The sequence below is a fragment of the Quercus suber genome, unplaced genomic scaffold (genome assembly GCF_002906115.3).
Source record: "Quercus suber isolate HL8 unplaced genomic scaffold, Cork oak 2.0 scaffold_116, whole genome shotgun sequence".
Classification (NCBI taxonomy): Eukaryota; Viridiplantae; Streptophyta; class Magnoliopsida; order Fagales; family Fagaceae; genus Quercus; species Quercus suber.
Window position 1 is genome coordinate 524,522 of NW_027069581.1, and position 17,133 is coordinate 541,654.

Below are 17,133 nucleotides of genomic sequence, written 5' to 3' on the forward strand. Positions count from 1 at the left end.
TAGAGTGGAGTACCATGTATAAGCACGATCAGTAAGAGGTTTTGAGAATTCCCTTAAGCAAAGATCACCATTTTCGGCAAAAGGACCCATAGAATCAAGAAACTTGTTGACATGCTCAATCACATTTCCTTTCCTCCCATCATAAAGAGTGAAGTTGGAAGTCTCATATTTCTTCGGGTATGGCTTGCTTAGTAACTCATCTGGGTAGGGTGGCGTACGAACAAAGTGCCTTGGTTCCTTTGGTTGGCTAAGCCTTTCCCTTTCTAGCAAAGAAGTGAGATCAGATAATGTAACAAACTGAGGAAGGGAGGCATTTTGCTCACAAGATTAAGGGTTCCCAGTGGTTGATCCCTTCTCCCGCTGTATTCTAGGATTTGGTCTTTCATGTAACGGTTAGGGCGTTGGCCAGTAAGTCTCAGTCAAGACCCTTAAAGATTCGGCAAGTTCGAACTAAGCTTACTGCATTCCTTGTAATGTCTCCAAAAGGAAAGAGAATCGATGGTTAGAATCTTCTTGGTTGACCTCATGTTGGTTAGCTTGTTTTCCTTGTGGAGATGGACTATGATGGCTTTGTGTTGATGGGAGACTGGTGTTTCTAGTCCCCTATTGCCGGCTATTCTGCAACCTAGAAGACATGGTGGACTCTTGGCTTCAGTAGACTTCCCAGTGGAGTCACCAAAATGTTAGGGGCAAAAAAGTTTTACTTCTAACAAATGAGATTTATATTGGGTTGGGGGCCTAAATTGAAACTCGACGATGGGCTTGATACACGACCCAAAGGCTATCAGTGAAGATTCAAAGAATTCACTGTATTTTATGCCTTGGGCCTAGATTGAGACTGACAAGAGTGGCCCATAAACAATCCCTATAGCGGATACACCAGCATGGTTAAAAAACATATTGTAAGAAATAGCTCAACAATAAAATGTTTCTGCAGAAAATAGCCCAATGGTAAAATGTTTCTGCAGTAGACTAGCCTAACTGTAAAATGTCCCAGTGATAAAGTAAGACAAAACATAATAAACCTCCAGCTATTAGCTATTTCACAGATTAAGGAAAACATCTACATTTTCAAACTTATTATCTGTTAGGTCTAGAGAAGAGTCTTCTAATTGAACAATATGAGGGAAAAATTCTATAGTAACAGTTACATCATAACCTTCAATAGTAAATGAATAAGTAAATATCATGGGTTCCATTATAATAAATAATGAGAAAAACTTAGTGTGAGATGAAGGGAGAGAGAGAGATCCCAGCTTGTGCAGCAAGATCATTATGGTGCCAAGACATGCTCGTGAATATAGTGAGTAATAAGGAACATTTCAGGTAGTATGAGTAGTAAAAGAGAGTGTGTATAGTAAAGCTTCTGGGGCTTTCTGCTAGGGGGTAGATAAGTGTTTATGAGTAGAGCTATGAGAAGTGTTTGTGAGCTAGGAGCTGGGGAACTTAATTTCTAAGCTTGAAACTAAGAACTCAGTGACTATTTTCAGAGCTTAGAGAAGGCTTAAAATAGAGAGGTTCAGGAAGAGTTCTTCTTTCTTGGTGTGTATCTTAGTGTGTTGGTAAAGCATTAATGGAGAGTTCCATTTATATTTTGGGTTTTAGGGGGGAGTTAGCAAATAATCTCTACTAAATCTTTCTCAATCTTCAGAAAATCCTTAGAGAGTCATTCCTAGGATTTTAGCTAGGAGTGCTAAGCTCAACTTTTAGAAGGTTCTTGCCGTTTTGGGTAATAATAGTTAGGATTCTAACCTAGCATTGAATGCTGATTGGCCTTGGTTGATGGGATTATAGCATGCTTTAGGCTAATGATCTTGGTTATGCTACTACTAGAATCAAAGCACCCTAGGGCAGATTGTATCACCCCAAGCCAGGTGTCAATCTTGGAGCCCTTGTTGGGAACTCTGCTGGGATCCCTTTGGTGCCCTCCAAACCACACTTCCCTAAGTTTCTCCATTTGAGGTTCATGTGCTTGGTCCACGAACCAAAGAATACATGTTTTTAGTATGAAAATAAATTGATTTCAAGTTGTTTCAGGAGCTTTAATGGTCTGGTCATGGCTGCTCTTGGTTCTTTGACCGAATGGGTTGGAGAAGAAAGAAGGGACAGCTAGCTGAAGCTTCCCAGCTAGCATGACAAACAAGTCTAGGCCTAGACACACAAACATCGCATGGAGTGCACAAGCACAAGAAAGATGGAACAAAGCATAGATCCAAGCATGTAAGCATGTGAAAACATAGATTTAGACATATAAGCATGGCAACGTGTGTGAACGTGTGAAAGCTATCACATAAACGGTGAAGAATATGAATGCAAGCACGTAAGCATGTACGGATGCGAATCTAAGCATAAAACATGGCAAAAAGCACACGTACACATAGATCTGAGTGAAGCATAACCATAGAAATGATATCAAGCATGTAGGCATATAACCCTAATATCAAAATAAAGCAAAAAGAGAAACAAAACAGAGGAAAGCATGGCATAAAACCCTAAGCATGTAGATCTAAATATATAAGCATGAAAGGACGTAGATCTCAGAATAAAACGTGGCAAATAGCACATAAACATACAGATCTAAACAAAGAACACACATAAAACAAGAAGCATGCTAGAGAAAGAAATAAATCATGTTATTTAAGCTAAAAAAAAAAAAAAAAGATAAATGCTAGAAAAAGATTTAGAAGGTTATAGGGGTGTGGATGATAGCTAAAAAGGCTACATCCACACCCCTAAACCCTAAATCCAAAGTGTAGAACCAACGAGAAGAAGATTGGGTGCAAGAACACTACATTGTGTTGTTGGTGAAGATGCAAGAATCAAGAAAGTTTGATGTGTTTTCTAGAGTGTTTTTTGGTGTTTCGAGGCGGCTCTTCAAGGACCGCCGTCCTCAAAAGGTCTCTGATCAGGTTGATCTTGACACCCTTGGAAATATCTTGATTTTCAGTTTCGAAAAAGGTATGGAACTAAAAAATCCAATGGTCGGATCAAAAGTTATGGCTCTGAGAAGTTAGTGATTCATTAATCAATGCGTTAACCCGATTTTCGTGATATCTTGGCCGTTCTAACTCTGATTTCAACCCATAAATAGTCACTAGAATGAGAATTTGATAATTTTCACAATGACATTAGTTTCAACCCGTTCCGACAGCCGGATCAAAATTAGGGTTTTTAGGCCTTCCCAAAGTCAGCTCTAGGTCAAACTTGGTCAAAGTGGCTAAAAATCTCCGAGAAGCTCGGGTTTGATGAAAAACTATGAAATGTATTATTTTGTGTGGATTTTGACCTTTGGTCAATCCTAGGTTGACTAGGGGCAATTTCATCATTTTAGCTAGAAAAGGTACTTTGGTGCTCCGGTGTCCGAACGAGTTGTGTCACGTCATTCTGGATGTTCTCGCAGTCCCATAGAGAGAAAATGATATTTTTAGTTTTTTCTGGGTTTGGCATGCAAATCGAGGGTAGGCAAAATATGGTATCAAGCACTTGTCTTTGAAAAGTCTCAATTTTGATCAAATTTTTTGAAAGTAGTTACGAAGGTGACCTTTTTTGTTTTTACAAATGGACAAGACATGTCTAAATGCCCTAGTTTAACAAAAAAAAAAATTTTGAGTGTTAAGTAGAGCCAAAAAGGGATCTGAAAGGTGCCCAAAAACACAAAACATGATAAGTGGGTCCTTGGTGGTGATGTGTGCCAATCGACACTTGAGGAGTGCCGATCGGCACTTTCAAAGGGTTGATCGGCACTCTTAAAGTTTCGAATGGCACTTTAAGGTGCCAACTGGCACATCCCACCGTGGGCCAACTCTTCATGCTTTTTCAATGCGTTTATCACATTTTTGAATTTTTTGAAAAATATTTCCTACGTTTGTGACCGTGAAACACTCTCCTAGTCAGCTACTAACTCTTGAAACTTATTTAAACCTGGTTAAGGATTGAGGTAGCTTATTTTAGCATTTATCCTGCAACCAAATCTCTGCATCAAGGTTAGCAAGACACAATAATCACAAGCAAAAGTCACCCATGGCTAACAACCAAAATTCTTCTCATTCAACCATTCCTGATATCAATAGATGGGTTTGTAGCTTTGATTTTAGTACCAAGACCAATTTTACAGCCTATAAACTAGAAGGAATCAAGCTTTGAAAAACGTCAAAATCAAGTCAGACTTCCTCCGTGCTACTGTGAAGTTCTGGGATCCTGAAGATCATGTGTTCCGGTTTAAAATTGCTAAACTTTGTCCCACAATTGAAGAATTTTCCAGTTATTCTGGGTTATAATCCAAGCAAGAAATCCGTAGCAGTTTCTTGTGATCCCAGGCATAGGGAATCTTTGTCCGATGCTCTAGGTCTTAATACTTCAATAACCAGTAGTATGATTGAATGACATATGGTGAATTTTCGTGTAATTCTTTCAAGATTGATTAACAAACTTACTTATGGAGTGACTGATAACATTGAGAAAAACTTTGGCTTGGCTCTCTGCTTCGTGGGAAAAATTTTGTTTTGCTCTGGAAGGCACGATTTTGCGGATGCTTGAGCCATAAGTGTTATGAGTCAAATTAAGGATGGCGATAATCCTGTTTCTTTGATCTTAGCAAAAACTCTTTTAGGATTGGACTCTGTATTTTCATTGTGGAGAGTCATAAAACTTTCTTAGGAGTCCCTTGACTTTGCAGATATTGTTGATGGAAATACTGGATATGATTGCTAGGCCTACATTTGGTAATTATGGTCCTGGCAGTTTTCTTAGTAGAACTGTCATCAAAACTGAGTGTCAAACTGAAAGCAATTGGGTGAAATTTCTAACCAAGAAATCCAGTACCTCAATTCGATGGAATTGTTATTGGTGGAAGTGTCCACCCCCTCTACCATGGTCTTTAGGATCAAATCACATCTTCATAGTTGGATTAAGAAGGGCAACTTTCTATAAGGTGGATAGACTCTTGAGGCAGTTCCAATATGAGCAAGGAATGCCCGGTGGAAAAGGAAGAAAACATTTCACTCCTATGGACACACATCCTATTTCTATAAGGAACATGGTGTTGGGTTTGGAGATGGTTGATCGAGTGGATCAATCTTTTGTCAAGGTTCACTTTCACAAGATGACTACAGAATACTCTAACTGGTTGGTGGACAAGGTTGTTGACAAAGAGGCTGACATGGTTGCTATGAGAAAACAATTTCTTGGAGACAATCAAGAAAGACAAGATGATGACAACTATGAATTCAAAAGGTGGGACAAAGGTGACAAAGTATCTAGCATAGAGGAAATCAATGATCAACCAAAAGAGAAAATACTGAAGACAAAATGATCTTCTTATTTTTGGCTTTGAACATGTTTATTTTAAAAGTTGATGTGAAACTCTTAAGCTTAGGAATTATTTAGGACTTTCAAATTAAGGGTTCTATTTGTGGTTTAGGCTTTTAGGGTTTGGTTTTTTTATATGGATTTGTGTAGGGTTTGAGTCTTGATTTTTGTGTAATGGCATGACTAATGGAATGGCAGAATTTTGGGATTTTTTTTAATGGATAAATGGTGGGTTTGGGAAAGTTATGAACAGATCAATGTATGGTTGCCTACGTGCCTCCTTGGCAAAAGGATCAGGTCATCACATAGTTCATTTTTATTTGCTTTAATTTTTGCCTAGGCTGCCCTTTTCGGGTTTTCAGCTTAGCAGGCTCTCTCACTCTCTTTTATTTTTTCTTTTTTTACTTTCCTTTTGCGTAGATTGCCCTTTCGGGTTTTCAATCTACCCTTTTTTTTTTCACGAGCCTATGAATGGAAATAACATAATTTACAACCATTTTAGACGTGGTGTTTTCAAACTACCACCTCTGTAAGGTTGAATTTAATCAACCATTATGTTGGTTTTATTTCATGCCAAATTTGCTTGTAATTCAGCACTTAGAAAACCTGTATTTAAGAGGGAATATTGTAAGGGTAGTGTGTGAGAGAGTGTGAAGAAATGCTCAAGATTGTGCAGTGAAGCAGGGACTCGCGACTAGATCTCGCGGGTGGCTTGCGACTGGCAAGCCATTAGAAGATGCACACGAGTGAAGCATACAGAGAAGCTAAACTGTCATGCCAACTGTAGCATTACAGGACAAAAAATCTAGACTGGCCATTCAGTTAGCTCGCGACTCAGTCAAGTCACAAGGCCAAGTCGCTAGCTAGCTCTATTTTGGAAAAATGACTCTTCGCATTCCAAACACCCACCACTATATATAGACCCTTATACCCACGAAATGTAGAGAGATTCTAGAGAGAATTTTTAGAGGGAAACCCTAGAGAAAAACAAGATTGACTTATCCATAATCTTTTCATAGAGACTTTTCAAATTCCTTTACTCTCACCCTCTCCATTGTTACATCCTTGAGAGGTTCTTACCCAAATCCTTTTTCTCACCATACCCACATTTGTGAGAAGGCTATTTGGTGCTTTGGGAAGTAGTTAGGAAGAGACTAATGGTTATTGGTTAATGCTATGGGCTATAGCAGAATCCGATAAGCTAAAGAAGATAAAGGTTCGGCGCAACCTCATTGGAGCAAGAAGCTTGGAGGGCTTAGGTACACTGGGTAGATTAGGCTTGGAGGGTCTTCTGCTGTTCATGTATCCCAACTTCATTCTTTAGTGGATTATTGACCGTTTGGAGGGCGGCGGAGAGGTTTTATGCTAAGGGCTTCGGTTTCCTCTTCGATAACACATCGTTGTTTTGTCCTTGTGTTTGCATCTCTCTTCCCTTAATCTTTGTCATTTAATTTCTACTATGGATGTGATTTTATTTGGCTTAGATTGTTTATCAATTTTGTTATAAGCTTATGTTCATTTTTCGCACGTACGTTGTTTGATATTAAGCGTGAATTGGTAATTTGTAAATTGGGGGTCTAAACATTCATAGTATTTTACAAACTATTTGAACATTCAACCTAAAATGTGGTATTTCTTCAACTAATCCATGTTGGTTGGTTCGGTGAAAGGATTTGCATCTAAGTCCATTAACCTCACTGCTCCCCTAGAGTATATATGCTTGATAATATATGGACCATCCTAATTTTGCTTAAACTTCCCGTTTGTTTCTTGAATCAAGCCTCGGATCTCTTTCAACTTTAAATCTCCCAACTTCAAATCTTTGGTTCTTACCTTCTTGTCAAAAGCTTTACTGATCCTCCTTTGATAACCCTGAATGTGATACAGGGCCTTGAGTATTTTCTTATCTAGCATGCATAATTGGTCATATCTTCTTTGCAACCAGTCTACTTTAGGGATATCACTTTCCAATACTGTTCTCAATGATTGGACACACATTTCAATGGGAATGACTGCTTCCATCCCATACACCAATGAATAAGGAGTAGTTGCTTTGGAGGATTGAATTGATATCCTATACCCCCAAACTGCATAGGGTAATTGTAGGTGCCTATCCTTGTAGTTCTTCGTGCTCTTTTTCAAGATTCGCCCTATGTTTTTGTTAGCAACCTCAACTACCCCATTAGTTCAAGGACGGTAAGGTAAGGATTTGTGATGCTGAATATTGAACTATCGCAGCAGCTTTTCTATTTCTCACTTGAAATGCAGTCCATTGTTAGAGATAATTTCATGTGGTGCTCCATATCTACAAATGATATTAGTTTGAATAAATTGAGCACCTTTCTTTGAGTTCAAAACCTTGTATAGGGCAGCTTCTACCCATTTAGTGAAATAAAAAATAGCAACAAGTATAAATTCATGGCTGTTGGATATTGTTGGATGAATCTTTCCAATAATATCTATTCACCATGTAGAAAACGGCCAGGGTGAAGTCATGGTATGTAATGGCATAGGTGGCATGTGCTTCAGATTTCCATGGACTTGGCATTGATGGCACTTGCGAACATGAACTGCGCAGTCGGCTTCCATAGTGGTCCAGTAATACCCCTGCCCTTGCCTTATTATCTTTCATGATAGCTGTGCGAAATGTGTCCCTCAAAAAAGAGATTCGGGTACCTTTTGGGGCACCTCTCTTTTTGGGTAAGTGGTATGGAGTCGCCAATTATTTTTCTTTATACAAAAAAGAAAAAAGAAAAAAATACTAATTACAAAATACATGACTGAATATTTCGATTCATTGATTGTATAAAATTACATATTTGAAAGAAATTAAAAAGTTACATAGCTTTGGGTCCTAGTTACAATCTACCAAATATTTACATGGCTTATTGTCCTAGTTACATTCTACCTAAAACAAATGAAGATAAGGCTAGATCTACTAAACTAAAAACCTAAATCCGGAGGCTAGGTTACAGAATAGGAAGGTGTTAGGCACCCATTACACCCAGACAAAGTCTAGTCTTCTAGACTCTTATGACCATTGTACTATGCTATGCATGTTATGCATGATATGTTGAACATGTGAATGAAAAATTAAATCACACAAATTTATGTATGGATGAAATCCCTCATTTAGTTAAAAAATCAGACTTGTTTTTATTGTTAAAAAAATGATTTTGATTTGTCAAAATATCAGATCTGCTTTGTGGGATGTAAAAAAAAAGGTTTTGTGATGACAAAAATTCAAATATGTTTTGTTATATAAAATAAAAAAAATAAAAAAATAAAAGGTGATTTTTTATGACAAAAATTCAGATTTGTTTTGCTATATATTTTTTAAACAAAAAAGATTTTTTAAGAAGAAAGCTTCACTCATAATCTAAAATTAGGCAATCATGAATTAAAATAAACACAAACACAGTAATACATAATCTCTTTCTTTATTTCAACAATTTGCATGTATTAAAAAAATCAGATTTGAGAAAAATTTAGATCTGCATCTCATAAAGATGCAGATCTCTTTTTTTTTTTAGAAAACTCAAATCTACATCTTAAGAAAGATGCAAATTGGTTTTTGTATTGAGAAAAAAATTCATATCTACATCTTGTAAAGATGCAAATCTGTTTTGTTTTAAGAAAAATTCAGATCTACATCTTATAAAGATGCAAATCTGTTTTGCTTTATTAAAGATTCACATCTACATCTTATAAAGATGCAAATCTGTTTTGTTTTGAGAAAAATTCAGATCTACATCTCATAAAGAAGCATATTTGTTTTGTTTTAAGAAAAATTCAGATCTACATCTCATAAAGATGTAGATCTGTTTTGTTTTAAGAAAAAATTTAGATTTACATCTTATAAAGATGCAAATCTGTTTTTTTTTTTAAAGGAAAATAATTGTTCACATGCAAATTTATTGACATTCAAGAAAAAGATTATAACAATCACATAGAAAATATCATGCTTTAAAAAAAAGGACAATTAACAATTCATAGATATTTGAAAAAGAAAGATATAATATGCATCATCACATCGCAAGAGAAGGGTGAAGGAAACAACCTCTTACATGAGCACACCTTGTTCTTGATAGGATGTTTTAGGTACAGACGATTAGGGTTTGAATCTGGCCGTATCCTTTTGCAAAAAGATCAAAAATGGTGTGCATTATTGTCACCCGAAGGGCATTGGGCCAAAGCCCAACCAAGGGAAATTTGGCCCTTTTAGAGTGCCGTTCTGCACTCCAAAAGTGCCAAATTGGCTCTTGGAGGCCGAACACGCTTTCGTGTTTGGGTGCTATTTGGTCTCTCCCTCTAGGGTTTTTTGGCCAGTTCTTCCGTTTGTGATTTTTTGTCTCTTTTCTGGATAATTCTGGCTTTTCTAAGAGTAATTATCTTGAAGATAAATAAATTAAAATAAATCTTGATAAAGTTCAAATTATCTACCGCTTTATTGTTATCCAATTATCCCTTTTATTCCCATGCATGCATCCCTATTTTAAACACTCATTATCAACCAATCACAAAATTATTTAATTATTTTTAATTGTTTAAACAATCAAAATTAATTTAAACCGATTATGTGTGGTCGATTCTACCTAGACACAATGCATACTGACTGTGCAAACTTGATCATGCGATATCTTTCAATCCGATGGTCCGATTCTTAAACCGGAAACACCATTGCGACCGTTAGAATCTGAAGATCATTTTTATGATATGAAATGAATGAATTAATGCATGTAATGCAAAGGCAAAATGATGCATGTGATGCAAGAATGACTTTTTCTTTTGATACATGGATGGTCACTCCAATCATCTTCCTTGATTAAATCATAGGTGCAAAATCAAGTGTCTACAATAGCATGTGTGCATTCATATGTGGCCTATTGCTTGACTCATGGACTTTTTCAATTATTTGTTGTGATTCCTTGGTGGTCACACAAAGGAGGTGAATTCCATCATATAATCTTTTGTAAAGGCTCTCCCCACAAATAATATAATTAGTTGATAGTCTTCTGATGGTCAATTGATCATTCTTATCTGCAAACGGTGGGTATGTCCCATCCTTGAGGTATTGTAAGATGTCTGAATACTATTCACCTTCCCCATTCTTTCCCTCATCTTATTCTATTGACATGCAATAAGCTGGCTCCTCTTTTTGTTCCACCACTATGCGTCTAGCTTCATCTTCCTTAGGTCCATCCATTATGGAGGCCATTGTTGCTAAAACATATGCAATTTGATTCTGCATCCTTGACACATATTGGTACTGGATCTTGCTGAATTTTGAGGCCCACTTTTGAAGACATTCATGGTAAGGCATCAGCTTCTCTTCCTTGATCTTCCATCTGTTCTAAATCTAAGAAATTATCAAAGCTAAATCACCATATACTTCCAACTCTTTTACTCGAAGACCCAGGGCTGCTCATAACCCCATAATGCAAACTTCATATTCAGTGACATTATTTGTGGCCAGAAAGTTGGGCCTACCAAAGAATGGGATGTGTATCCCTTTCAATACATTAGGAAAACTCCAATACCACTTCCATTTTGATTAACTGCTCCATTGAAATACATCTTCCATGATTCTACCTCAATCTTCATGATATCCTCATCTGGAAAGTCTCATTGGATCTCTTCAGCTTTTTCTAGTGAACAATGGGCTAAGTGATTAGCAATTGCTCTCCCCTTCACAAAATTTTAAGTCACATATTTAATATCAAATTTTGATAGATGCAAAACTCATTTAGCTATCTTCCCATCTTACACAGGCTTTTCCATCTAATACTTCAAAGGATCCAATCATGTAACAAAGTAGTGGTTACATGTTGGTAAGTAGCACCAGCATTTTCAAGGCCAAATGGCATGACCTTGTCATGGATTAATGAAGGAAGTTTTCTCCATATCTTCTAGAGCCATCTTTATCTGATTGTTCCCTAAAAACCCATCCATAAATGACAGCAAGGCATGTCCAGCTGTATTACCAACCAAGATATTAACGTGAGGTAAGGGAAAATCATTTTTTGGGCTAGCCTTATTTAAGCCTCAAAAGCCTATACACATTCTAACTTTCCCATCCTTCTTTGGCACCAAAACCACATTAGCTAACCATTATACGTAGTTGACCACCCTCAAGAATCCTATATTGTACTGTTTCTTGACTTTTTCTTTGATCTTAAGATTCCATTCTGGCTTCATTCTTCTCAACTTCTGCTTGACCGGCTTCATGGTTGGATATATTGGAATGCAATGTTGTACTATATCTGTATCAATCCCGGGCATGTCTTCGTATGACCATGCAAATACCACTTTGAATTTTGCCAATAGGGTAACTAATGCATCTTTCTCAGAGGTGGTTAGGGTATTTCCCGCTTGTATCATTTTAGGTTCATCATCTGCTCTAGGTTAATAGGATGGGTTTCTTCTTTTATAGGTTCTACATGCCCTTGTTTTAATTCCTTATTATTAAGAGTTTCTTTACCAATTTTAGAAATAAAAACATTCAAAGCCAACAGATAAGTAGAATCAGAAATCATATTATAAGGAAAAGATTTTTTAACAGACTCAATAGGAACAATAATACTAATAGAAACAGACTCAATAGGAATAGAAACTATGTTTTTGGCAGGAGTGACTAGCTCGATGGTCTTGATCTTCTTGACAGAAGTGATTGGCTCAACAATTTTGATCTTCCTCACAGAGTCCTCCATGGGGCGGGCGGCTCCCTCTCATGCCCAATTCCTCAACTAAGTTGTGGCTTCAATGATGGTGGGCGGCTCCCAACGAGTTCCTTCTTCCCTCAGCATCAGTACTAGGGGTTCTTCATCCATATAATCCATGCCTTCATCATCAATCTACATATCTGTGGGCTTGCCAGTCACATAAGCATCAAAGCACTCTATGATGTCCATTAACTCACCAAATAGATCTTGCTTTCCTTTGTTGCTCGAGTGGGTGTATTGAGGGAGGTATTCTAACTCATTCCTTTCCATCTTCTCATCATCACCTTTAGAATTCTCAAGTGTTAGGGTTCTGAGACTGTGGATCATCAATTTTTGGTCTAGAATGGCCAATCTAGCATCTATGTCATCTTTTTCCTCAGTGTATGGGGTTAGTGAGCCAAGCTCTGAGTTGTGGAATCATCCTAACTCAAGAATTTATCTCCCATGCTTGTCATATCGAGGGCATGACTTTGAACTAACGTTAGTAATGCAACTCCAATCTGAGAGACGCCCATAGCGGTAATCATCATAGTCTACATCATCGGCTTTTTCAATCTCCTCTCCTATAGCCTCCAGCATGTTTACTAGCCTATATTGATCACTTTCAGTGTCGCTTCCCATGTCTATAGGTTCAATTTCAACATCATCTTCTATATCTCCATCATAATAGTCTACATCATCATCATAGTCTTCATAGTAAAGCCCTTCGTCTTCATCTTCTCTATCATTAGGGGGTTTCCCCCAATCATTGCTGCTATATTGGCTATTATAGTCTTCACTGTTGTTGCTTTCACAGTCACTGTTGCTATTATCCTCACCATGTCCACAATCACTATTGCTGCTATCACTACTACTATCACTCTTGTTATTGCTATCTTCATCTTTATCACTAGGGGCTTTTCCCCCTTCTTCTTGTCTTTGCTTCATACGGGCTTTTCAATGCATGTTGGCAAGCTTCCCAATACTCTTCTTCTATATTTCAAATGGCATCTCCTAGAAGCGTAGTCATTACATCAGGGTCCATGTAATCTACCCAATCAGTAAGGACCCAGGTTGTGTCTTCCTCCTTTAATTCTAGAAGCTTGTTGTTGCAATTAAATAACGGCTCAAACCCAGGCATCATTGTTCTTGTCTCAAGATCATACCTTGGTTCAAGGAATCTCCAATAGCGTTAACCATCACTAACTTTAACAAACTTTCCATTTAATGTGAGAGTATAGGGCCTTAGGTGTTTCGGGGGACAAGGAAGTCCTTTTGCTTTAGCCTTGGCTCAGGCCATTCTTCTCACCTCCATCTTTAACAAGTCATCGTTAGTAGGCTTATAGCCTAGCCCAAAAGGTGGTGTGGCCATAGGAATTGTTGGGTCTTGAACAATTAACTTCTTCACAGTCTTCCCTAAGTTCATTTCTAGAAGGTAATTCATTCTCTTCATCATTGCCACCACGTTGTTGTTGCTATAGAGAGCAACTTCATGGGGATCCTCTACACTTCTTCGTCTCTTCTTTTAAAGCCAGGTCTATCAATTTCAAAGCCATCCAAGGTTAATGGCTCCTTCTCAGAATCAATACCAAAAATGGACTTTGGCACAATCAAAGTATCGCCATATATAGTAACTATGGCTCCTTCATATGGAAACTAAACCTTTTGGTATAAGGATAAAGGTACAACCTCTGTGTCATGGATCCATGGTTACCCAAGGAGCATATTGAAGCATGATGCTATGTTCAACTTAAAACTCCACCTTCTTAATCATTGGTCCTATAGTGAGCTCTAGTGCCAGGGTTCCCAAGACCTTCCTTCTACTATTGTCATATGCCCTCACATGCTGATCAGTAGGCACAAAATTTCAATGCTTAAACCCAATCAACTTCAGTCTTCAAAGGACAGACATTTAAGGCACTTCTATCGTCAATTAGAACCATGGGAATCCTTTTACCTTTAGCATCTACAGTAATATGCAATGGGTTATTATGGTGCTTCCCCTTCTTTGTCAAATCTTTATCAGAAATTTCCTACTTATGGACCCAATCATAGCATTCAGATCTTAGGAAGTTGTGGCAGTAGGGACTTGGATTTGGTTGAGAAGGTCCACTAGATTTTGACGGTCCTTGTATGAGGCCATGAGTAAACCTTATAAAGATTTGGCTTTTGTCTTCTGTAGTTGCTTGAGGACCTCATCTTCTTCAACAGGTGTTTGTTGGGTAGATTTATTCAAGGCTTCTATTAGGTTATCTATCTCCAAATGTAGGGGTTTGAAGTGTCTCCCCCCCTTTGTGATATGGGTAATCTTTGTTGGGTCATTTAGATCAGTGTCTTGGGGTTCAAAGTGTCTCCCCCCAGTTGTCAATGTTGGGTAATTTGTGGTTTAAGTTACGTCTTCACTCCATATGTCATACCCTACAGTGGACGTCATTCCCATCAGCTCCTCCCATGTCATCATAAAACATTCAGGTAGGTCATAAATCAACTCAGATGGGTCTTATTAACTTTCCTCCTCAGTCATTAAGCAATTAATCCTTGGTCCTTTCCTAAAATTGTGATTGGGCAAGGGATTATTAGTGACGCTAGGCTGTGTAGGCAGTGGAATCACCTTATTGTCTATTAAGTCCTGAATTGTATGACGAAGGCTAAAACACTTATCAGTATCATGGCCAGGGCTTTAGTGGTAGGCACACCTTTTGGTAACACCAAACCTTGTAGGCAAGGGGTTTGGGATTGGTCTTGGATCTAAGGGCTTTAATAACCCTTTGGCTTTTAGTTTCTCAAACACTTGATTCACAAGCATATACAACTCATGAAATTCTCTCCTAGGCCTTGGAGGTGGCCATTGTGATATTTGCATGGGGACAATAGGAGCAATAAGTTAATAAGGATCATTTTTGCATATATTAGAAATTTCTGCAGTCTTAGAACTTGATCCTAAATTCTTTTTAAATCTCGACGAGTCCTCATTCTTTATAGTACCATTATTTATTGCATCCTCAATTTGGGTTCCAGCAATAATCAAAGCTTTAAAATTAGGAAAATACTGAGCAAACAAGTACTTATGGTATACAGGTAATAAATTCTTTACAACCATAGCTAATTGTTCTTCTTCACTTGGCCTATTCATCGTCTGTGCGGCTTTGGACCTCCACTTGGTAATGAAGGTAGAGAAAGATTCTTTTAGTTCTTGCTTCATGGTCTCGAGATCCCTCCTTGTTTTATCCACTTCTATGTTGTATTTGTATTGATTGTGAAACTCATGGCAGATGTCCTCCCAACTCCTTGCTCTAGCATCATCCAGGTTGAGGAACCACTTAAGAGTGGCTCTAGTTAGGGTATTTTGGAACATTTGAGCAAGTAGTTCTTCAGTTGCTCCTAGGGGTTGCATGGCCCTCATATACATCTTCAAATGGGACTTTGGGCAACCAGTCCCGCTGAACTTGTCCAAAGTTGGCATCTTGAATTTGGGAGGCAATCTCACATTGGGGAAAAGTGAGAAGGATTGGTATTCCATGAGGTCCTCCATCTTGCGAGCTTTTTTAATCATCTCTTCCATCTTTTTTATCCTTTAGTTGATCTTCTTCTCACTTTCCATGGTTGGTGGATTATGGTCAGCCTTATTCTCCTCTTAGTTACTCTTAAGGTTCTGAAACTGTTACACTATAAGGTTCATGTCCTCCCCTAACTGGATTTGAATAGTTACCATGGTGCTGAGTAGTTCTTGAGTGTTCATAGGTTCTTAAATGTACGGATGCTCTCTTACTCTCTTAGGAGCTTCAAACTTCTTGTGGCTTGAACTGTCTTGTAAGTCAAATATGGGATTGTGATGTTGCAGCAGCGGAGTGTCTTCTATGCTCACGGGCTTCAGTACTGTGATGGGATTGATGGAGAGGGTGAGAGTAGAAGAATTTGAAGAGTCTCTATGTGAAGATTGTGGATGAATCAATCTTGTTTTTCTCTAGGGTTTCTTTCTCAAAATTCTCTCTGGAAACTCTTTACATTTCGTGGATATAAGAGGTATTTATACTAAGGTGAGATAGGAATGCGAAGAGTCAAGTTTTTCAAAACAGAGTTGATTGGCTTGGCCTCGCGACTTGGCTGAGTCGCGAGTTCAAGCCGCAAGATAATAGAATGGCCAGGCTGGACCATTCGTCATGTAGTGCACCAGCTAGCGTGATTGTTCATCTTCTCGCACGTTTCACTCGTGTGCTGCAGTTGGCGGCTTGCCAGTCGCGAGTCCCAGCCACGAATCCCTGCATCCTTACACAATCTTGAGCATTTCTTCACACTCTCTCACTCACTATCCTTACATGAATCTCACCTAAATACAGGGTTTCTAAGTGCTAAAATACAAACAAATTGGGACGGAATAAATCCAACAAGATGATTGGTTAAATTCAACCTTACAGTATTCCTCCTCTTTCTTCTTCTTTCAGCATCAAGGATATTCATGGACTAATATGATGGAAGGCCTTAAGGCCACAACTAACAGTCTAAACCCAAGAAGGGCAGATGCCATTTTTGTGAACATTTGAACTATATTTACAAATGTTGTGTTCTTGTGTTCTAGGCTTGAATTTTTTTATTTTATTTTATCCATGTTCTAAGAGACATATATTCTTGGGTTTGAAATAACCCATTTTGATTTGGTTTTTTTGTTATGTACTTTTTGTTTTCAGAGGAAAGAGACATAAAAGGGAAAAGAAAATACAATTTTATTCCTGATTTTAATAGAGGTGGGTAATGGATGATAAGTGTAATTTTTACATGATTTTTATTATCCTCTTATTTATTAAAATTGTTAGTTTTCCTTTATTTCTTTTGATTTGATTTGATTTTTTTTATTTATATTTATCTATTCATTTGTGCTTTGAAGGAATGAGAAGAGCAAGGAATCAAAGGAATTTTGTACAAAATCCAAGTCCAATTCGGATTAGGATTCCAGCCTGCACATCAGTTAGTATTTTCAGCATAACTTTGGGCTCAGATATCCAATCGAGATGATTCAAGTTGGGCTGGAAAGTTAACTTAAAGGGCTACCTTAACCGACGATTTTGGCCCATTTAACGTCAGAATTCGGACTTTTGGTAAACTACAAAGTTGTAGCCCTTTAAGTTAA

The 17,133-nt window shown here is 37.8% G+C and overlaps 1 protein-coding gene across 1 annotated transcript; it reads right to left on the bottom strand.

The window, feature by feature from the left end:
- Positions 1–14,892: 14,892 nt before the first annotated feature.
- Positions 14,893–15,570, bottom strand: LOC112025290 (uncharacterized). The gene has a single exon (XM_024057940.1). The coding sequence runs from the start codon at positions 15,568–15,570 to the stop codon at positions 14,893–14,895; it is 678 nt and encodes a 225-aa protein (XP_023913708.1).
- Between the last annotated feature and the right edge of the window lie 1,563 nt (positions 15,571–17,133).